Raw genomic sequence first — 23,568 nt, 5'->3', positions numbered from 1 at the left:
AAATCGAAGAAGGAGGCAGTGTATATCACTTTTGAGGGTGAGAGCTCCTTGTACATAAAATACGTTTTGAAGCTTTGTGCACCAAATAACTAAATATACTTGTATTTGTCGGCTGCAAAATTAAATCGTCATGATATTTCTTCATCGTATCATAAAGGATGATACTATATAGTGTTGTGCTCCACAACCTCACATGAACGTTGTATAATATGAGTTGCTTTGTTAGCAATACATTCATGTTAAAATTAATAACTGGGTACGGTACTAAATTCAATGTGAGCAGATATATGCATCCCATTTTCAGTTGACTTACTTGGTCTCACAAAGCACCAAAACAAAATCCAATACCATTAATTTCGCCGTATTGCTATTCGCAGACGTGAATTTGAAATGGTTCGAACCACAGGGTATGGGACCGTATCCGATTGTTGTTGTTGTTATAACAACCATGATTTGACACATTACACATCATGTATTGACGACTCCCCCACGAAAAAATACGCATAATCATAGAAAATAGAAATAGGCATTTCGGCGTCGGCCATTACCAAGCCAAGATGCACGATGACATATGAAGTTTCGGCCAATATGGGACTCCAAGAAGTGTGATAAAACCTTAGCCAAAGAGGTTTGCCATTACGTCGACTTCGATGTATATAAGTCTAATTGTCCGTAGGTGCTTAAATCGCTTGTGCCGAATTATCATGTCGTCGCCATCTGCACCCCCCAGGAATAAATAACATCCATCAGAGAACAATTATTTGCGAGTGAAGAAATACCAATTTTGAATTGTGTGCTTACTTTAGTTAATACGTTTATGCGTTTCAATATCTTTTGACCATTTAGCGGACAAGAGGTAACAAAATAACAACATGTAACGAAGTAATTGTAACAACGGGCACGCCCGAATATGTTCAATTATTAATCACGTGGCCTTCATTTTCCAAGACAACAGCTCACTCAGCGCTTCTGCTAAATCTGATTACGTGGGCTGAGAGGATAAAAAGTTAATAGCGACATATATATGCAATTACGACCTATTCATCCATGGATTATATAAAATTTTGACGCCTTGGGTGACCAGGCCACACAAACTTTTCTGGCCACCGGAGTCACGCGACGGGGTTCTTGGGCCCCCCAGAAGTTTCGTTTATCACGCTATGGGTGCGCAAGACAATCGTTTTTAGGGGGACTGACTAAGTGCTGTTACGACCTTCCCTCTCACTCATTGTCTTTAATACAGTCCTTCAAATACGGGGGGCGCTAGAGCCCGATAATTTTAGAAAGGGGACAATGGATGAAAAAAGGTCGAGAAGCACTGATTTAGAATATGGAACACGGATACCAGAGGAAAACTATCGAAGTTCTGTAGTTGTTGAAAATAAAACAAAATAAGGACGCAGGTCGAAAACATAGGCATTTCTTATAAATGAGGACAGTTGAGTTTTTCTAAGGCCTGGCCCTGGTAGATCATAAAGATACTAAAGGGTGTGAATAACATCAGCGAGAGACAGCGGGTCGGCGAGAGCATTCTCTCTGCACCGTGTTAGCCGTTACAATTCTACATTCCACAATACGTAGTTCATCTTTCCCTTTACTGAAATATTTAGGTATTTTAATCGATTTAATACAGATTGCTCAACGAAAAGTATGAAAGGAAAAACAAAAAATATTTTGTTATGGTTCTAGTTTTGGTTTTCTATTGTCCTTTGCTCGTCCAATCTCATTTTTACAAGATTGAAACGGATACTGCATCAGCAAAACTAAATGTTTCACTCACTAGTATCAAACTAAAATGGTTGAAAACATCAATCATACTGTGGAAATTAGGAGTTATATCCATGATTGGAGAAGCAGATTTCCTTAGAATAAGATTCGCAAATAGATAAAACCTAGAAGGTTAGCTTGTCGAGTTGGCGACCTCTTTCTAATCACATTTGCCATCTTCAGACGCAGGATATCTATAGGCCTATAGGCCCCTTCTCGCCATCTGATCCGCGTAGTAGCGGTGCCTTACAAACGCCTAGAAGTGGGCCGTGCTACAAGCCGGCAGATATCTAATCATAGCATGGAATATCGACCTGGTGTGAATGACTCGTAAAACTCCGTAAAGGCTTCAAACAACGACAATGCGGGCTATGTAAGCAGGCTAGTTATCACATACCACAATTTAAGGAAGGTATGGATGGAAAATACATAACAACTACAACATTAAGAGAATATAGGCTATTTGCTATACATTACGTATTGGTCGTCGCTACTGTACAGCAGAGTTGGATCAATTACAATATTTTAATTAAATTACAATTACAATTACAATTACTTCCTTGCATGTTTCAATTACATTACAATTACAATTACTCAATGCTAAAAATATCAAATATCATTTACAATTACAGTTACTGTTAAGCATGTAATATATTACAATTATAATTGCAATTACAATTACTTTTAAACAGGTAATTGATTCAGTAAAGAGGTGTTCTTTGACAACCGTAGCGACGTAATTAGCAACAATCTCAAGCTATTCATGTTTCATTCCTGATATGTGGAATACCCTTTGATTAAAAAAAAACTCGAACGTAGTCGAACTATTCCTAATCATGAGTACTGAAAACTACAAACACAGAGAAATGTTTCAAGCGACTGTTAAGAACCAAAGGTTTGAGCGACTAACAGCGAATAGGCTACAGGACAGTCAATGAAATGTAATTGGTAAGGCGTCAGCGATAAGGATGATACCGATAAGGTGCGTAAAATTAAAATAAATGAAAAAGGAAAGAACCTCCTGATAACTAAGAATTACAATATTTTGGTTCGCATTTACATTTTCACTTGCTCGGAAACTGTTAGATTGCATTTGATGAACGTTAGGGTGCGAAAAGTTTCTGGCCCTAGTAAATTTGGCCAAGATTGGAGGTAAGATTGGGATAAAATCTCTACAAATGGGTGATCAAGTTTGATGAAGCCTTGGTTGGAAACTTGAATTTTTTTGCTATTGTTGCAACAAGCCTCGGTACTGGTCAGAGCTTGAAAAAAACTTTGACCGTGGCGTAAGAAATGGTTCAGCACATATTTCAGAAGAGTTTATTTGCTGTTCATCCATTTTTGAAACATTAAGATTTAGTTCAGCCCTCTGGTTCTCTAACTTTTTTAGACACACCCACCTTTATGGCAGTGAATATTTCGTGCCCCCTTTATCGTCATAGAGCACAATGAAACCAGAAAGTAAGCAATCCTTGCATATAATTTGATGGTATGGAAGGTTATGACTGTTGATGAGAGAATTCTGCTATTCGAAATTCAGACTATATACCGAGCAATAACCATAAAACGGAGGTGAATCGGCCCATGCGCGGAAAAGATTTCAGTTCACTGGAGCGTAGCGCCCCGTTCAGATGCTTTCACGCAGCCCAAGGGGGCACGCCCCCAGTTTCAGAACCACTGGTTTAGCCTATATTTTAATTCACAAAATTTTCTGTTGCTACTGAAGTATGGGAAACAGTTTAGCGTGACTGAATTATCTAGTTATTCCAGGGCTGTGGAGTCGGTAAATTTTACCACCGACTCCGGCTCCGACTCCGACTCCACACATTTTCAATATACCGACTCCGACTCCGACTCCGACTCCCGAGTCTTTAAATGTACCGACTCCGACTCCGACTCCGACTCCGACTCCTGGGTCTTTACACGTACCAACTCCGACTCCGACTCCCGACTCCGACTCCAGCACTATTACCAATTTACTTCGAAAATTATATGCCACATTGTCGGTTGAATGACTATCATACAACCATTAAACATATTCAAACATATGATTAACTGTGGCATGCTAAATTGTTTCATTGTGGCACAGCTCGAATTATCCACTATGCAATTAACATGAAATGAAGATTTGTTAAATATATCCTTCCTTATTCAAGTTTTTATAACATGGACTCTCTAATATCCTGAAATGTATGAATCATTCAAATATGGCAGATATCCAATCCTGTATAATAAAAATGTAAATAAAAAATCCAAGTGTAGCTCTTGTGTATGAGTCAGCAACTAATGAAGAGATTGAACGTACTAATTTTGTCATTGCACACTATCCTGATTACAAGCACAAACACTCTTACTACTAATAATAGACATTGGTCATAAATGGAATTTAGTTAAGTAGTCAAAGACCATAGCCTATGTCTAGTTTGTCTAGTCTACATGTACTTAATCAAGTATTCAAGGATTGGGACTTGCAGTCTTTCTTAATCATTTGTTCGACCCAAACAGCTAAGCTACACCACAAATATTTTTAATTTTGTCAAGTGGGAAGCACCGCTTGGTCAAATTTACATCATTTTTACAATTTTACAAAACCAGCCGATGCATTGTCTCTGTCACAGTATCATGGTATAATTCGAAAAATTGCATCAATTTTGACTGCATCGCGATAACGCATCTTGCGATTTTCTTCCCCTCTGCAACTGAGTTGTAATTTGCAAGTAATGTCTAATTTTATCTATATCAGGGGTGGGCATCTTTTTCGGCGAAAGGGACACCTGAGATTTGCGAACCATTGCGCGGGCAACTGGAATGTTGATAACCTTTTTTTAGTCGTCGATAGGAGCGAACCAAATTAGGTGACATTGCAAACAAGACTTATATTAATACGCTCTAAAATTGATAACAATATGTCATGCAACTGTGGAGTGCGCAATCAGGCCCTGGTCGCGCGAAGCGCGAAATTTTTTTGCAAGATAACGACTGAATTAGGCTATAGCTATATCAATAAATATGTCGCTAACATACATTGGGGGTCGCATCTGTATATTACTGGGCTCATTTGCCAAGGACAGGATTATTCGACGTTTAGACATAGCAAAATCAACGGTATCAGTGAACATATGCCTCTATCATTTTGTGCAAATGTTTTGTCGGCGATCTCGCTGCGAGTTCACAAGCGAAACCGTATCTCCTAATTGAGAATATAAATAGACTCAATTCTGTGAATTATATGTATTTATAATTTTCAGAAGGGGGCTCAAATACTGAATGCAAGAAATCTAGCGACAATGAATCATACGAAGTACCGAGAAAAATTTCAAGTCAAAGAAATCTGCTATGAAATATTCTACTTCATGGTCATATACGAAGATATGGGATAAATGTGGCTGACCCCTGGATACGTCAATGCGTCAGAACTGTTGTTTTAGTCATCATCAAATTTCGCGGTCATGCTAATCAAATTTTGGTTGACCTTGCAATTGTACCTGATGTCATAAATAATTTCGAGAATTACCTCGCAGGCCACACCTAACCTTCTCGTGTGCCAAATTTGGCCTGTGTGCCACAGGCTGGCCGCACCTGATCTGTATGGTTAATAATAACAGTGATTGGTGGTACATAAAAATTATATTGAAAATTATTTGAAAGCAAATGTTTTCATGATAGATAAGTTGGAGTCGGAGTCGGAGTCGAAGTCATAGTCATTCTCACAAACTCCGACTCCGACTCCAGTCAGTATTTTCCCACCGACTCCGACTCCGACTCCGACTCCAGCTATTATAGTTTTCACGACTCCGACTCCGACTCCGACTCCATCAAGCGAAAATCACCCCGACTCCGACTCCGACTCCACCGACTCCGACTCCGACTCCACAGCCCTGGTTATTACGCAGCACGCATAGAACACCGATGTAAATAGGCTAATTATTATATGTGGTGAATGTTTACTAAGACCTTAAGGCTACTCGTGGTCATCCTGGTTCGTACCGGATTTTCACTGGGGCGACGAATAAATGATTGATTGATTAAATAATTATTTTATGTTGTGATCGTCAGGTTTCCGTGAAAATGTAATTGAGATTGTAATTGAGCAAAATTTTGATCAAATTACAATTACAATTACTTTACACAAAATAGAAATGCTTCAATTACAATTACAATTACATGAAAAAATGTAATTGATTACATTCAGCTCAATTACAAATTACAATTGATCCAACTCTGCTGTACAGTCGGTTGCCGAAATCTATAGCGCGTTTTACTGTGTTGCGATTTCCCGATTTAGCTAAAAATTAGTAAGGCAGATTCGATTATGCTTCACCTGGCTATTGTTTCTCTGCGCTCCGATGATATGTACCAAAGACGAATTTCACATTACTTGGCGATTTTGACGGGGTTCCAGTGCTGGTAATATTCAGATTTTCGTAATTGGTGCGACAATAGCATTTGATTGGTACCAGTTATTAAGAATTCTGAGTAGTGCATGATGAATTGCACTGTCGCAGGTAATGTACGACCCGCCCGTGCCTCACCTGTTCCACACCTCTCCTTCAGCGCTGTATTTTTTAACAATAAATATAAAAATTGGTGATGTTGGATGAAAAATGCTCAAATTTAGTTATTCGTGAACATCGGCGGTAAATATCAAATCGTTGAAGTTTAATTTTTTACTAATCCTGCGGCGACAGGTGAGGCACTCCCGCCTTACTTGCCTCGCCTGACCGCACGGCACTGTATTGAAGGATTAGTGGATTGCCGTAGACACGAGACATGCTCAATTATCTAAATCTGTAAACGGAATCCAAATGCGCATCGAATATGGATTTTGGAAGCCCAACTACGTTATTGAATTTGCATCATATCGCTTCACGAAATTTGTCACCTTTGAAATATTATAGTGGGAATCGCTGATATCATTATTTGTTAGATATCGCCTGGGGCGTAGGCTATATTGAAGATCCATCGACAGCAACGTGAACAGATTACGGCTCAGTTACTTTGTATTTCGGCGCTGATGATTTAATTTTGGACTGATTTTAACACTTAATTCTTATCAATATTTCATAAAATGTTTTCATCTTTTCAGGTGAAAGAAGTGGATTTACGTGCCCACAATTTCTCAGCAACAGCACTACGTTCACTTCTTGGACATCGGCGGATTGAATCGCTATCTGGAAATTTGGATTGGCAAGTGAGTTGGTTTCTATGAGCTCGTTGTGTGCTAGCTAGCGTATAGGCGCCGAACTGTAATTTTATGGGGGATGCGCCTATGCGAAGACTTGTGTCGATGGTGATCGGTGACGTCATAGTCGTGAGAGAGGGTATTATACTACTTGCCATCTGTATTCATCCCCAAGATGTACAGTATTTATCCACTTATATGATGTTTTAACATTCGCACTGTCTCATCAATATCGAACTATATGCAATAGCATTTAGCGAAATGTTGCGACTTCAACAACAGAAATCAGCTTTCTACTACTGTAAATACCCAGCTATTTAAAATTCGGTGCTGGCGTGATTGCTACCAGTCACTTTGACAGGGATCAAGCTTATTGGTATACGAAAGTCTTCCGGTTGAGCAAATCGAATGATTTCAGAATTTGCTCATCAATATATTGACTAATTATATGTCTCATTTACGTAATCAAACGCCGGTTACCGCTGCAAAATGCACTGGGTGAGTCAGATGTAACATTTCACACATCGCGAAAATACCGAAGTGCGCATGTACAGTGTACACATGAATTAGTACGCAGAATATGATTTCCTATCCCCTAAAAAGCGCCCTTATAATTAGACATAGGCCAACACCGTGAGAACTGATATCACATAGCGAATTGGTTCAATGACATTAACAGTACTGTGGACTGCAATGCTTGATTCCCTTGTATTATAGGAGTCACTGATGTCCATGAAGTAATTCTGTTTTACCTGCTCACAATAGCAAACTGTCCAATTTCGCGCTCCCATTAGATGCATAAAATCGCTAGAGAAATATTTCAATTGCAGGAATAGGGTTTACGATGCTTACTATTTAATTAAAGGTCAACTGTGCTGACATAAATTGCGTTGTCTATGTTGCGTATGGTTTTTTCTTCTGATTACGCAAATATACTTCTTACGACGTATAAGCAAGCAAAGGTTGCGAAATTCTACCACCGGAAAAAAATTCCGGTAAACCGTGTGGACGACGTATAGGCTATCACGTGTTGATGCGGTCACTATGATGTGACGTCACGATATATCTGAATGTTTGATACAATGCACGATCTCAAGTGTCACATCTGAACAATATTCAGGTTGTCAAACTGACTGTTGGAGGACTGTGGTTTGAATTGAAGAACGAAGAAAATGTCATCAAGATAAGTGGCGAAGACGTTGCAGGGCACTTCAACATCAAGGTCAGATATCAACATTATTCAACTCCAGTAACGATTTTTTGCTAATGATAAGATTCGATTCTCGCCCACTTCACTAACTTTACGTTTTTCGAAGCTGTAAATCAGGGATTGTCAACTTCCCATGAGTAGCGGGCCGCATTTTACTTTCAACAAGTGCCGCGGGCCGGAGAACATAATAGCCTAATCGTAGGCTACTATTAAATTCACTGTATTTACCAGTCGTATTGGCGACGGACGTTTAATACATGTTTATGCATTCTAAAGCATTAACGGACAGCGTTAGCGAGTTGGCAGTTGCTGTTATTTGTGTAAATCTGTTTCCTTCCAGTGCCGTAAGTAAATCACGATGATTTTTGTCTTAAAAATATGCTTAATAGTGGCAGTAACTTGATGGAGCCTGCTCTGCATGCATTGCCTAGTAATGTATGTGCGTATTTAGATAGTTGTCAGCCGATGCTATGAAAGAAATATGTCTAAAGTTCGTTCTCTGCGTGACTGCCTTATCGTGTCGACCAAGTGCGACGATGAAGACATCGTGCCATGTACAGAGGTGGTCAAAGTGGTGAAGAAAGCTACTCAAGTAGAATTAGAAGTAGCGACGAAAAAATCTACTCAAGTACGAGTAGAAATACTTCTTGCATAAGCAATCTAAAACTACTTGAAGTAGAAGTAGAATTGACTGACTTTAAATCTACTCAAGTACGTAAGTAGTTGTGAAAACGATCGCAATTCGTTCGCACGGACTGTCAAAGGCTGCTAATTGAGCTACGGTAGGTGTAGAGTGCTTGATTCATATTGATCCATCCACATCATTGGATGTAAATGATAGTATTGATATGGAAATGCGATACTAATGCATTGTTTGCTCGATCACCCCGTTTTGAAGAATATCATGGCATAGCGCCCGCCCCCATATTATCAGGTCCCTAGTTCAGTCGAAGAGCAATACGGAGAACTTGTGTCGGATATGGCTTTAGCACTTTGTGTGATTAGTATACGTTAATTAAAAATATGGTGGGTCGTAAAAATGCCACATAATGTAGCTTTATTGTCGTAAAATATAAGGCAATACTACACTTGTTTTTATACTTCCATATGCATATTCTCCAGACAAAAGAACTGAAACTATAAATAGAACTTAACGCAGGGGTGGGCAAACTACGGCAGGCGGGCCGCATGCGGCCCTTCACACCGTTCTGTGCGGCCCGCGAGAGTCTAAAGAAACTTAATAAAAATATTGATAAAATGCGTAGGTTTGCTAGCATCCTGGGTGCGTTTTATGATATAACGATAAGGGGGTGACGAACTTTTTTACCATCATAAGGGCGGTGAAGGGGCGTGTCTTAAATAGTTTGAGAACCACTGTTCTAAGGTAAATACTTCCTATATCATTTTTATGTTTAATTTCTGGCGCGACATCCCGATCTCAAGGCCCCCGCAGTTAGAAAGGTTTCAACTGGTAAACATCACAAAAATCCTAAACGAGAATGACATAATTGGGATCACTAGTGTGATTTCAGATTGGCCACTCCAGTTTTAATTATTTCAGTGATGTGCTTATAAAAAACGATTCGCGCGTGTCTTGGGTAGTTACGTTCTTTGTATGTGCAGAATTAGGGTACCGTATTTACATTTTACCTGCAGATAGCGGAAGCGTGTTTGAAGCTAACGTGGTAATGATGCTGTCAGCATTGTGTGTCCTGGAACTGATCCAAAAATGGAAATAGTAAATCTATGAACGGATCGCTGCTCACAGATTTAAATTTCAATCTTTTTCTAAGAATCGGGACAACCGACTTTCATCTCTATATTTTTGGCAAATTGGTTATTGAGGTCGACCAGCCTATGAAATCTCACCACTGTTTCTGACGCGTGTACGATATCATCAAAGCAATGTTTGGATTGTTTTAAATAAGCATATATATTATCTCCTTGTCCTCACTATATAATCAAATACGAATATTGCGTTTTGGTTTATAATCCCAATTTTATATAGTGCGGCCCACGAATGGATTCAGATATTGAATGCGGCCCGCGAGCTCAAAAGTTTGCCCACCCCTGACTTAACGTATAATACTCGTAATTGAAAGAAAAATACAAATGCTACTTATAAAAAACGGAAAATATATTTCATGTCTTTTGTCCATAAAGTTTCAACGATGGTCTGCTAAAACAAGTTTAACGTTAAAAATAGTCCAAGGCCACTTTTCCAGATTAGGACACGTCATGGGCTGCTAGGTATAATGGGTAATTGCTAGATTGCGAAACCGTCGTTTTAAACATTATGGAAGGCCATACTTACTGTGATGAAATAATTAATATAGGCGACAATGCGGTGTGAACTGAAGCACGCAACCGGTATCTTAATAATATTCAGCGATACTTTCTTTTAAACATATCTGTCACTCCATATCTACTGTGCGCCAAGTGCAACGAAAGTTCTGGGTATTACATGACTTTTATGAAAATTAAATGTTGGTACTTCGTGAAACCAGTCCCGAAATTCCTTAGGCTATCTTTCTTGGTAGGGGATAAAACTACTTGTACTTGACTAACTGAAAATAGCGAAAAGTAAGTAAGTAGTTCGAACAATATTACGAATTGGAAGTAGCGAAGTACCAGTAAGTACCAGAAATAGTGGATAACTACTTAAGTACTTCGAAAAAGTAGAAGTTCTTCGTTACTGACCACCTCTGGCCATGTAACGGGTTAAGCAGCCGCGGCAGATGGAGCGTGAAGGTCATGTAGAAATTTCCATAAATTGCAGCTCCATTACGGTGGCGTTCTGAAGAAAATGGCTGCGGCCAGAATTTTTTTCGTTTTGCCCTTCAATTTGAGACCACATAATTTTTTGAATGCGGTGACCCTTTAACTGTAATCAATTCAAATCACCAACCGATTGCAATACAATGAAACGATAATGAGCAGTTCAAGTGAATTGAAGTATGCCAATAACGACAAAATTTTACTATTCCGGAGTGATCAAGAATTTTTCCTCTACTTTTAGTACTTACTCAAGTAAATCCAACTTTCCACCACACTACCTCTACTTGCACTCGGTCATATTTTTTGACTTACTAACCAAATTTTCGTTATCTATAGTTTGTCAGGTAAATGTATTATGTACCTCCAATAAAATAGAGAGAGGGAGAGGGAGAGGGAGAGGGAGGGAGAGGGAGAGAGAGAGAGTGAGTGAGACCAAGACGAAGAAATTCAGGAGCTATTTCTGCGGAGAGTTGTAGCGGTTGCCTGATTAAAGTACGCTATTTCAGGCGACTCCTTTGATAACTCGATACCATCGCCTGGCCCGCAGTATGGGTAGTGACATTAATCTGCCATGTTTGAACGTGTCTCTGGAAGCTTGCCGTTGCGGTATGAATTGACACGTACCTGAAAACATTTTCTTTTGTCACAGGATTCCACTCTATCATTCTACGGGATTTATGCCATGGCCCAAGTCGGATTTTTTGGGATACTCTTCGATGCAATCAAATACAACGAACAACGACAACTGTTAGCCACGCAGGACGATTTGCGGAATATATCAGAGTGTAAATTTGAAAAAGTCAGTCACTGATAATTTTCTTTTACTATTTAGATATTCACAATTTTACTGGAAACTACGAATGATGGTTGACCAACTCCATTATTCGATTTTTGTCTGCCTTCACGCGTAATTTATCTGCCAGTAGATAATCAAGTGATCAATTTCTAAATATACGACAGAGTCAAGTGACATAAGGTTTTTTTGTGCGCGCCTGAATTACCAATAATTCTTGGGGTTAAGTGTGCATGTGCCCAAATACTTTTGATGACTTGATGGTATTTTTTGCTGATTTACTTTTGCCATTCCATTAGAGTGGATATGGTGTTTCGAAATCACAACATTTATTAATTCCATACTTTTTATTAGGAAGATTTAACACGAAAAACGTAAAAGATATCTAATGCGATATTTTTAGTAAAGCGAGAATGCGCTGTGAAGTAATATCCAAGTTTCCAATAAAAATTGTATTTTCAATGTCTACTCAACTTGCGCCTCAAATATTGCGATTCGAGTCTCGGGTGTACGCAGAAGTGGTCCAAGTAGTCCACATTGCCAATCACGTAGACGTAGAGTTAATGGTTTGAATTTTTACACAATTACAAACATAATTAACTCTCTAAAACTAGTTCAAGTGAAAGTAGAAAATGAAAGGCTTGAAAAGTACTCAAAAAGTAAGTAGTTTTAAAAAGTATTTTCATCAATGGTTGGCAAATATTTGCCAATTCATCGGTTGTGGGTGCTTTTTAAAATGCAGGAATCGTCTCTATGACTAACGCAAAAAGATTAACGACGTCACAAGCAAGGCTTTGGAGCCGGAGCCCCAGAGCTGTGTATTTTCAACAAAGCCGGAGCTGGAGCCGGTTGTTTGAAAAGCAGCTCCTGTTCCGATGTATCTTATAAGATGCCATGCTAATACTTTTGGATGAATTCACAAAATTTTACTGTAACCGTTGAAACAATTAGGAATTGTTGTCTCGTTGGCGCCACCTTTTTTAAACAACGCATGTTCCAATTGTTCATATATATCGCGCTAAAGCTGGGTATGCGAGATGTATTATCATATCTTGGGTCGTGATTATTCGTCATATCTGCAATTTCGTCATCAGAACAACACTGAGGCCAAGAGAGCGGTTCGAAAAATATTGATCACTAGGTATTTCACAAAATGGGACTGGTGCTCATGCGGCGAGCTGAGAAAATCAACTAGATTAATTAGCGAGTGCTTCTCAAAGTGTGGTACGTGTACATAGTGGTATACGCGAAGAGTGCTGTGAGTAATGTTGTACCTCGGATTGGCGAGCTTCTGCATAAGAAACAGTTGCAACCGAATGCAACCTAATACAATTACCATAGGAACATATCCTGAATGGCGCTGATGCCCGTTCTAGGGTAAGATAAGACTCATACTAGTTGCCTGGGGCGTTTTAATGTTGATGAGTTGATGGCAAATATTTCTGGAACGACAACCAAGTTCACTGAGTACTGTAACTTTGGCGGCCGTTATAACTAGGCATTTTAAATCTTTTCGCTTGTGGAATGGCGAGATGGCGTAGTGGTAAAATCCACAGCCACGACACCAATGGGTTGCGGGTTCGAATCCGACCGAGGTCTACTCCGGAATTCCTACCTTATCTAGGATCCTTCTAGCCCTCTCATCCGCGTAAGCGGTGTCTCACAAAAAGCCTAGAAGTGGGCCGTGCTACAAGTCCGGCAGACACGGAATCAAAAAATGAGGAATATTGCCCTGGTGTAAATGACCATAGTAGTCGACAAACACCATGAATACCACGAACCACAGCAACAGTTGCAATTATCGCATTAAATTATGCTTTCTGTTGGTGTTGCGGTATAGTACTAACAGGAATAACCAACAAACACCGGAACATTCAAGTAGAATAGGTAGGCTAATTCAGGTGGTACGACCTGTAGTGAAAAACAAGTTAGTGGTACGCCGTGTGGTAAAAAACGAATGAGTGGTACGCGATGGAAAAAAGTTGATAAACACTGAATTAAATGGAGCGAATTAAATGCTCATTGCTGTACTTACACAAGTGGATTGGTAGATTCGCACGCAGAGATGCCGTATGACGTACGACGTGTACTCTCTGAATTCGACGAGCAAATGTCCGTTCTTTGGTGTTAGCGTTTTTATCATACGGCGAAATTCAACGGTGTGTTATTGTGTGTGCTTTCGAGTTGGGATTCAATCCTACGCATGATCGTATATTGCTGTATAGACCTTTGAACGTAAATAGAGAAACGCATCCCAGAACGCCGTTATAATCCGCGAACAATTTTCGCGATGCAAGATTGTCGATTCGACGCCCGAATCCCATAGTGTTAGATATAAGAAAGGAATTAGTGATTGAATGCGCCCTTTTCGGTATGTAATCATCTGTAATCATCAACAGTCGTATTCCTGAATTGTCACGCAATAAGCGTTTAAAATAAAGTTTAATTCGTTACTGACACGGTGCACTGCGCACCAGATTCTTAGTGGTACTAGTTCTACATTTCTTCAGTTCTTTTGAAGGAAAGCTTTCTATATTCCAGTAAACTTGATCGACACCGCACGGACTGGTAACGAGCGCATCAATGTCGAATTTCCATCCATTGGGTATTTGGTAAAAATCGATCAATTTCTGGTCGCAATGTGCGCTCATGTTGCGCCTGCTGTAGTTACACTTGAACAATCCCGTAACTTCAATTTTACAGTCATCTGATGTATGACTTGATATGATCAAGTGCAGCGCCGGTATTAAAACGTCGCATTAGTGTTTTGACGAGGTACGCAGAAGTGCGGTGGAGTGAGTTCTCATGCGACTATGACGTTTTCTACAGTCGACATGAGTGATTATGACATCACAGGACTGGGCATATACCCACATAAAATTACGGTTCGGCGCAAGTTATTGACTACATGACAGAATCATTCGATAGTTTATGGAGCCGGAGCAGCGGCATCCATGAGATCCGGAGCTTGGAGACGGAGCTAATTCAGCATGGAAAAGAGCTGCAGAGCTGGAGCAGTTTAAAATTTGTGCCAGCTCCGAAGCCCTAGTCACAAGTACTTTGAGCAGATTGTACAGTTATTGTTATTGCAAATTTGATTGATGATTTCACATAAGTTGTTGTTATTGTTGTTGTTGTTGTTTATTTAAAAAATGGCGCTAATCGCCTGAAGAATTTTTGCACCACGGTCATTGAACATAGTACACAAAGAAAGGAGGTAACACGAAATAACGATCCATAGCAAAATGGAGTAGACACAATCAGGTGATATATGGCGGTTACAGAATAACACAAACTGATGCACGTACGAACATAACTGAATAGAATAACAGAATTAAATTATAGACTACGGTTATAAATTGCGGTTACTCGATAACACAAATTCAGCGACATACGGGATTATACGAGAATAACGTATCAAAGTGATACAAACGATTCACAAAACTACATCCTACTTTTAAAAATCCAGTGCGTGGAAAGTAAGTAATTTTGCCTAACAACTGTTCAAGTAGAAGTGAATGCAGTCTAAAATCATACCATCTTGAGTAAGTACTGCAAGTAATCAAATTCTACTTGTCTGATATGAAAAGACAGAAAGAGCTCTCTTAATTCAATTTTCCGGAGTACTAAAAAAATTTACTTGCTTCCAATATTTACTCAGGTGGTTCTATTTTTAGAATACATTTAACTGAGCATTTTTCTGACAAGACTATTTGTTGCAATTTGGATTCTTAACAGTGAAACATAGATCGTTTCGTAGATACTTTTTTATCAATCAATATCAACCATGTAGAATTACTGGTTTCCAGATGTGGTCGGGAACGAAACATTTCTACTTTTCCGGAGTACTCGAGTGAAGTTTGCCTACTTGCGCTACTTACTCAATTTGACATGTTTTTCGACTACTTTCACTTCTACTTCAACAGTTTTTCGACAAGACTATCTACTTCGAAAAATTCCGAGTCTAAAAAGTAAAAAGTAGATCCGGGATAGTTGTCATCAATTCTTTAATTGTATTTGTCATAATAACCACGTATTTTTCAGAAGTACATGTAGTGTAGATCGTTACTGGCCGTCTCGCAGTGTACGCTCCAGCATTGGCGTAGTCAGAGGTCAAAAGCCAAAATGCCTTCTTTAGATCGTTGTTTTGGAAACCATGTAGTTAAAATTTAAAATAAGTTGTGGTTCTGTCGGTGCCCAGTTTTTAGGGAGTTTCTTATATGCTCTACTCTCAACCTTCACGTAAACATAGGCGGCATCGTTGCTTAGCCAGCGTTCGTTACAGTCTGGTCTTAGTACTTGAAGGAGCACTGCGCTCTAAATAGGATGTGGTCTCAAATTGAAGCGCAGATCGAGGATGACTTACTTCGACTAAATTTTGTACGTTTGTACAATACACAGCCTATTCATAGGTAGATTTCAACAAGAACTCGTACTCCGCATTGCGACTAAAACCAATGTAGCATACGTGCTATGTAGAATCAAATAATTCCAACGAATCACTATTGTAGTGTAAGTATATGAAGAATGATTGCAATGATTACAGTCATCCTACTTCATGAAACCAATATTGTGTTCAGATAAGCAAGATATTGCTTGATTGCACAGAAAATGAAAATATCGATTGGCCGTTGATTGAAACTACTTTGGAAAAGTATGATGTAAGATTCTTCATTAGATTTTCGAAATGTTTGTGAATGACGTAATATTTTCCTACCATTTTATTAGGCATTGAAGTCGATAATTGCTTCGGTGGCTAATGCCCGCTAATGTTCTGGAATGATTATTTCAATAAAACTCACGTATCGTACGTTGAAAGCAATTAAGATCTCGCTTTCTCATTTGAGTTGGAGAACCTGGATATTGCTGTGAATGGTCAGATCTCCGGCGACGATTACTACAGAAATTTAAAGCGCGGCAGAACAATTTCCGTTTTTGACAATGTCCATGCAATGTTCTGTGTTGGGCGAAAGAATGACTTCAGAACAGTAGTGGAAGCTTGTCACCATAAGAAGGTAGTACTAATTTAACTTACTTAATTATCATCCGGTATTATTTGCATATATTGAACGTACTTCTTCCACCATCGCACTTTTGTCATTGAATTCTGTTGTGGAGTGAAAGTCCCCTACACATCAATTAATATATACCCGAGATATCTTGCCCAGTTGTGGAGTTTGTGATTCCTTCAATTAAGTTTATCTAAAGTACCTTGTAACAAATCATAGCCAATGGTGAATAAAAGACAATAATAAGTTGGTGTCATTATAATACTCAATGTCATCAGTACAAATATTCCATCGCAGATCGAATATATCAGATGCACATTCACCTATGGACACTATCCTTCACTCGATGAGATTTCGTCTCTCGTCGAAAACCCTAATCTACAAAAAGTAACATTGATATACTTGGGTGCTATTTTGGAAGGGGAAGAATTGAGGAAAGCCCAAAAGATTGCAAATGATCTCGATACTGAGTTGGAAGTTTTAAAATGTGAGTCATTGTTTGGTTAAATTGTATCACAAATATGATAATATGTCTCTGTTCTGACCAGATTCTACGTGTTCGGGGTTTATCTGGGCTCCTCTTCGGGATGGGATATGGATTTATGATTAATTCGAAGATCGATCGGGATCTTGACATATACATAAAATTTCTCGTAACTTTGATTTTTCATGCGAATTTTCAATCAAGTTCCAACCATTACCTGATTGGACGTTGATATGAACGCGGTACGAACTTATTTTGGATTTGGGCGTGGACTTGAATTTGAATCTCAAACTGGAAACATGATTTGAATTTGAAAGTAATAGATGAGCGCCGCAAGTTCTCAACTCCTACTTACCGGAATTAATCCGCCATGTATTGTAAGACACAATTATTTCATATCTTCGTTTTTTGAAGTCACTCTGGTTCCATGACTGTTTTAGATATTGCATATTGCACAATATTTTCAGCAACAGAGCACAATTCATTGGATGCACACATATTTTAGGTATTTTAGCTAATATTCTCTTATTTTAGTGACAAAATTTATTATCGATATTCAAGAAGCATGGCAGCGACTCGACTACGAATTCTATCACAGGTGAGTAGAGTAGACGTGGCGAAGTCTGTCCGTTGTAAAAATGAAAGTTGCGATTCTTCCTTCCATTTTATGGCCGATCCATTCCCATGCACATCCTGTAACAAACCACAACATGAAGATATTGTGACGTGACCTGTGTAATAAGGAAATGATACACGTTAATGTGAAGTCGAACAGTGACGTCTTTCCGGAGCCTCATTGAATAAAACAACAACGTTGTTTGTTTTGCAAGAATATAATAGCGCTGTGATGCATCACTTTAAATCGAGTCGCAACATACTTGTCATTTAATTACTACTTCACTGAGTGGTGAAATTGGACATAACGTACTTTTGTACTTCGAAAAGTAGGAATACGTGGTTACTGACCACCTCTGTCAATGTATAATACTAAAGTTGATCTTCGTCAGTAATGCGTCACTTCAATGCATGATTATACATGCCGCCTTCAGCTGCCGTAGGCCTCATTTTTTGTGCGAAAAGTATTTGATGATAAAAAGGGATCCTCAAGGGCGTAGCCAGAAAAAAAGAAGGGGGATTTTATGACGTAAAAGTCTTCCACCTCCTTTTGTTATATGGTAAATATAGTAATAAAACGATGGTATTGGACCCTATTGAAATAATAACACAACTTCTGGGATCATTGTACATATATTTAATGCACCACACACATAATGCTATGTTATAATGCTAAACTAATCTCATGGAAAATCGTCGCGCAATAGCCTTCGAGCTCAGAGCGAAATATTTTCAAAGTAACTGAATACTGTTACTGGCATAGGCGTAATCATTATCAGATTTACCGGTAGAGCTGATAGAAGCGATGTCATCAAAAATTTATAGAGCACGTATTTATACATCTTGAGCTATATGTTCCTGCCGCATGGTAAAACTATTCATGAGTTTCTCGAGGGTGAGCGTCAGGCGCGCGAATTGTCATTAATTACTTTGTGGAAACATGTTATTATTTTGTGACCTCAAAGAAAATGTTATCTCTATTCAAGACATCGCTCACATACTCCACTAAGAATTACATAGAAACTTTTTTGGTGAGACGCGCACGGTTCCCAATTGCATTTGTTCACGGGACTAATGTTTTCATTTGCTGGTCGCATTTGTACCGAGGGAGTGGAAGCGCGAAGAAAATTTTCAAGTTGAATACATCTGCCTAACGATACTCCACCTTATGTTGATTTACAAAAAAAAATGAAAAATATTTTGGGCGTGGCGCATGGCCCCTTTAGCCACCTGTCTACGCCAGTAGTGGTACGCGAGTAGAATCTGTTTTTTGTCGACTGAAAAGAGTTATTAATTCAGGTGGGGTTGATTTTGAGGTTTCTGAAGGCGCCGTCTTTGTGGTAAGGTCGTCGTCGTGGGTAGGGGCGATCCCACCAATGCCGGTTTACTGGGAAGAGATCTGGTCGTAAAGCATTGGGATTCTTACCTAACGAAATTCTGTTTACTTTATTTGACCACGAGAATTCCAAATGGATCCAATACAGAAATCATATAAAGCGCCCAGGACCGTAACTGTCGCACCCCAAACCCCTTAATTGGAGGGGCCCGATCTCGAAGGGGGCCCAAAATTATTCCATGAATTTACATAAATCATAGATTATTTTTTAGAAATTAATGCAATTTTTTCAATTCTTTTTTCTAGCTACGTGCGATTTAATGTCAAATATCTTGATTATTGGATACCCTTCCTCCAACAAAAAATACGCACGATTTATAGAAATGGGCACTTCGGCGTTGGCCATTACCGCGCTACGATGCACTAAGACATATGAACTTATGAGCCATATAACATGCGACTCGGAGGCGTGTTCCAGAACGAACCGCAGCGAGACGACCTTGGCCGTAAAGGACTACGCCCTATGTGCTGACCCAAAACTTCGATATAACTCATATATGTTTAATTGTCCATAGCCGCCCAAATGGCTGGCGCCGAATGTTCCTGTACTGGCGATCTGATCCCCACAAGACAGATGTCATCCCGCGGGGAATAATATTTCCCAGCAAAAAACACCAATTTGAAATCGTTTACGTCTTTTAGTTTAGTACGTTTGGACGATTTCAATATCTTTTGGCATGGCCAGTTAGGAGGTTACGAAATAGCATCATGAAATGAAGTCATTGTACCAACGGGTACGCCCAAAGATGTTAAATTATTTTTAGGGGTCCTACCCTTTCCAACACACCTCACTCAGCTCTCTCGGTAAATCTGATTACGTGAGCAGAGAGAGGATAAAAATTGATATCAATTTATATGCCATTTCCGATCAGATTGAAGGATTCAATCATGAATTATAGAATTTTTTCGCGCTTCGCGCGTTTAGGCGACACAAGCGCACTCACTGAACGGACAGCCAATGTAGATTATGATAAGAAGCGGCAAAATGCGTATAGCCTGAGTGGGTCTGGGGTTCTGTTTATCACCCGATGGGGGGCCCAAGACCAACGTTTTGGGGCAAACTGACAAGTGCTGTTACGGTCCTGACTGCGCCTTAAAATGGGTGGTTTATTTTTTGTTTCGACGCCTATAACAGCTAACCCTGGAAACATTTTTGACCGCCCCGGCGTGAGTAACTTACGTAGGTGGTACGCGAGAACTGCATAAAACCTCGAAATGTTACGTGGGTGGGAAAAGGTTGGGAGCCACTGGTCTACGCCTATGGGTATCCTGTAAACATTTTACTTGGATAGAAGTAATGTAGGTCAGTGGTTCTCAACGTTTTTGACCGATAAAAGTGCAAAATAAATATTGCAGACTAGTGTTCCTAGTTACCCTAATTTTAATTACGACAAATGCATGTAGCCGAAATGTAATATTGGAAACTTATTTGACGTTGCATTTTGATGATAAATGTTTATGGGTAGTTCAGTGGAGGTTCTTCAAGGCGACGTATGAAAAGCCCTTTTAAGACCGCTGACGTTAATGTCATTGTGTGTTAACCTTTGAAAGTAATGCGACGCCGCTAAGTTTGGCTTAATTGCACTGTCGGAATTTGAAGAAGTTTGTTTAAACGTCTCCGTGGTTTCAACATATAACTAGTCCGAAGCGAGTTTCAGCCTGTAGCAGGGCTGTGGAGTCGGAATTGGTGGAGTCGGAGTCGGAGTTTGGCTAAGTTTCGCTTGATGGAATTGGAGTCGGAGTCGTGAAAACTGTAGTGGCTGGAGTCGGAGTCGGAGTTTGTGAAAATGACCCTGACTTCGACTCCGACTCCCACTCCGACTTCTTTATCATGAAAACAATTGCTTTCCAAGGTATCTTTAAATTACTAATATTATCTATAATAGGATTTTTATGACTATCAATCACTGTTATTAGTAACGATACAGATCAGGGACGGCCATATCGTGCCACGCAGGCCAGATGTGGCCTGCGAGGTAAATCTCGAAATTTGATATAACATCAGGAAAAATTGCAACCCAGGCCAACCAAAATTTGATTAGCCTGACCGCGAAATTTGATGATGATTAAAACATCAGTTTCGACGCATTGGCGTAACCAGGGGCTAGCCACATTCATAGCAGATCTTCGTATATGACCATAAAGTAGAATATTTTTGAGCAGATTTATTTGACTTGAAATTTTTCTTAGCACTTCCCATGATTTATTGATACATTTCTTGCATTTAGTAAATACGCGTAATTTTAAGAATCGATTCCAACTATACTTGCAATTAGGAGATAACGTGTCGTCCCACATGCGACTTCGCTTGTGCGTTCGAAGCGAGATCGCCGGCGATGAAACATTTGCACAAAATGACTGAGACATGTTCAATGAAACCGTCGATATTGCTATGTCTAAAACCCCAAATATTCCTATCCTTGCCAAATGAGCCCATTGCTATACAGAGGCGACCCCCAATATATGCAAGTAATATATTTATTGTTCGAATTCATTCATTGCCTTGGAAAATATTTCGTGCTTCGCGCTACCAGGGCACGACTACATACTGTACAGTTGCACAAGGAGTTTTCATGACATCATTGTTATCAATTTTAAAGCGTAGTCATATAAGTCTTGTTTTCAATGTTACCTATCGGTTCGTTCCTATCGGACGACTAAAAAAGTCATCAACATTCAAGTTGCCGGCGCAATGGTTCGTAAATCTTATGTTGCCCTTTGGTCGAAAAGTTTGGCCACCCCTGACATAGATAGAATTGGACATTATTTGCAAATTACAATTCAGTTGCATTGTGGAAGAAAGAAGCAATTTGCATCTTCGCGATGCAGTCACAAATTGATGCAATTCTTGGAATTATACCATGACATTGTGACAGAGCAAATATATCGTCTGGTTGTAAAATTGATGTTAATATAACCAAACGCTCCTTCCCACGTGACAAAATTAAAAATATTTGTAGTGTAGCTTAGATGCGTGGATCGAACAAAGCACTAAGAAAGACTGCAAGTCCTAGTCCTTGATTACTTGACTAAGTGCATGTAGGCTACACATATGCTATTTTACTATTTCCTAAATTTCGTTCATGACCAATGTCCATTAGTAGTGAGAGTGTGTGTGCTGGTAATCAGTACAGTGTGTAATGAGAAAATTAGTAAGATGCATTTCTGTAATAGTTGCTGACTCATACATAAAAACAACACTTCGATTGTTTTATCTACATCTTAATTATACAGGATGGGCTATAGATGTCGTGTTTGAATGATACATACTTATTAGGTTAGTAGAGAGTCCATGTTATAAAAAACTGATAAAATATGAAAAACGGAAGGATATTTAGAAAGGCAATCTTTCATGCATAGTGAATAATTCTAGCTGTGCCACAATGAAACGATTTTGCATGTCATCGTTACTCATATGTTTGCATATGTTTAATGGTTATATGATAGTCATTTAACCGTCACTGTGGCATGTCATTTTTTAAAGTAAATTGGTAATACTGTTGAAGTCGGGGTTGGAGTCGGAGTCGGTAGGTTCAAATACCCAGGAGTCGGAGTCGGAGCCGGAGTCGGGGTCGGTACATTTAAAGACTCAGGAGTCGGACTCGGTCCATTGAAAATGTCTGGAGTTGGAGTCGAAGTTGGAGTCGGTAGTAAAATTTACCGATTCCACAGCCCTGGCCTGTAGGCTACTTACGGGTTCCTACTACAATTTCTTGTGATGCGCGCACAAAGCAGACCATGAACTCTATATTGCGACACCATTGAAAGGATATATGTTCCTCACTTCTAAATCTATTTAAAATCTGAGGCTTTATTTATCTAATTAATGAAAAATCGCCAAACTTTTCGCATTTTGGAATTGGGATATAAAATGTTAATAAATCTGGCGGATCGACGGTTTCGAACCACTGAATTGTATATGACGGTTTGAAAAGTGCTGAAGTATGTGGATTAAAAATAATATTACCTGGACAAGTTGTCGTATACTTCAAATAATTAATCGCAAGTGGCGACTTACAGATTTTCCGTACGCATTGCTTTGAACCAGGTATACTGTGGAATGGTGCCACAAATAGATGCAACTTTGGAATTATACCTGTTTGCCATTGCTCCTGTCCTATTTATGATGTGTCTTCCAGGGTTGTAACCAAGTCACTAGGTTCCGAGTCACACGTCAATCTCACTTTTATAGTTTTGACTCGAGTCAAGTCGAGTCATTTTCAATTCACCACCGATTCAAGTCCGAGTCCAAGTCATGGAGTAGAGTGTTGAGTCCGAGTCATGGTGTTTTTACTCGAGTCCGAGTCCAAGTCATTGCGTTGACTGTTCAGTTC

The 23,568-nt window shown here is 39.4% G+C and overlaps 1 protein-coding gene across 3 annotated transcripts in view; it reads left to right on the top strand.

Annotated features, from left to right (window-relative positions):
* LOC145439472 (uncharacterized) overlaps positions 1-23,568 on the top strand; it is a 48,450-nt gene that overhangs the window by 22,073 nt on the left and 2,809 nt on the right. Inside the window, exons 5-12 of one of the 3 annotated variants that reach the window (XR_013915224.1) lie at positions 6,854-6,958; positions 8,070-8,171; positions 11,587-11,736; positions 16,311-16,391; positions 16,578-16,745; positions 17,037-17,226; positions 17,288-17,465; positions 17,758-17,821. Coding sequence is in view for 2 of the 3 variants with exons in the window: in XM_080316963.1 (XP_080173089.1) it covers positions 6,854-6,958; positions 8,070-8,171; positions 11,587-11,736; positions 16,311-16,391; positions 16,578-16,745; positions 17,037-17,226; positions 17,758-17,821 (860 nt within the window). In the remaining variant the exon portion in view is untranslated. Of the gene's footprint in view, positions 1-6,853; positions 6,959-8,069; positions 8,172-11,586; positions 11,737-16,310; positions 16,392-16,577; positions 16,746-17,036; positions 17,227-17,287; positions 17,737-17,757; positions 17,822-23,568 lie in introns of those variants that run through there. The other 2 variants (XM_080316963.1, XM_080316964.1) reach the window with 2 other exon arrangements.

This window comes from Botryllus schlosseri, chromosome 5 (genome assembly GCF_051294905.1).
Source record: "Botryllus schlosseri isolate E-star chromosome 5, Bs_hap1, whole genome shotgun sequence".
In the NCBI taxonomy this organism is placed as follows: Eukaryota; Metazoa; Chordata; class Ascidiacea; order Stolidobranchia; family Styelidae; genus Botryllus; species Botryllus schlosseri.
This window is presented reverse-complemented; position numbering and strand designations above follow the sequence as displayed.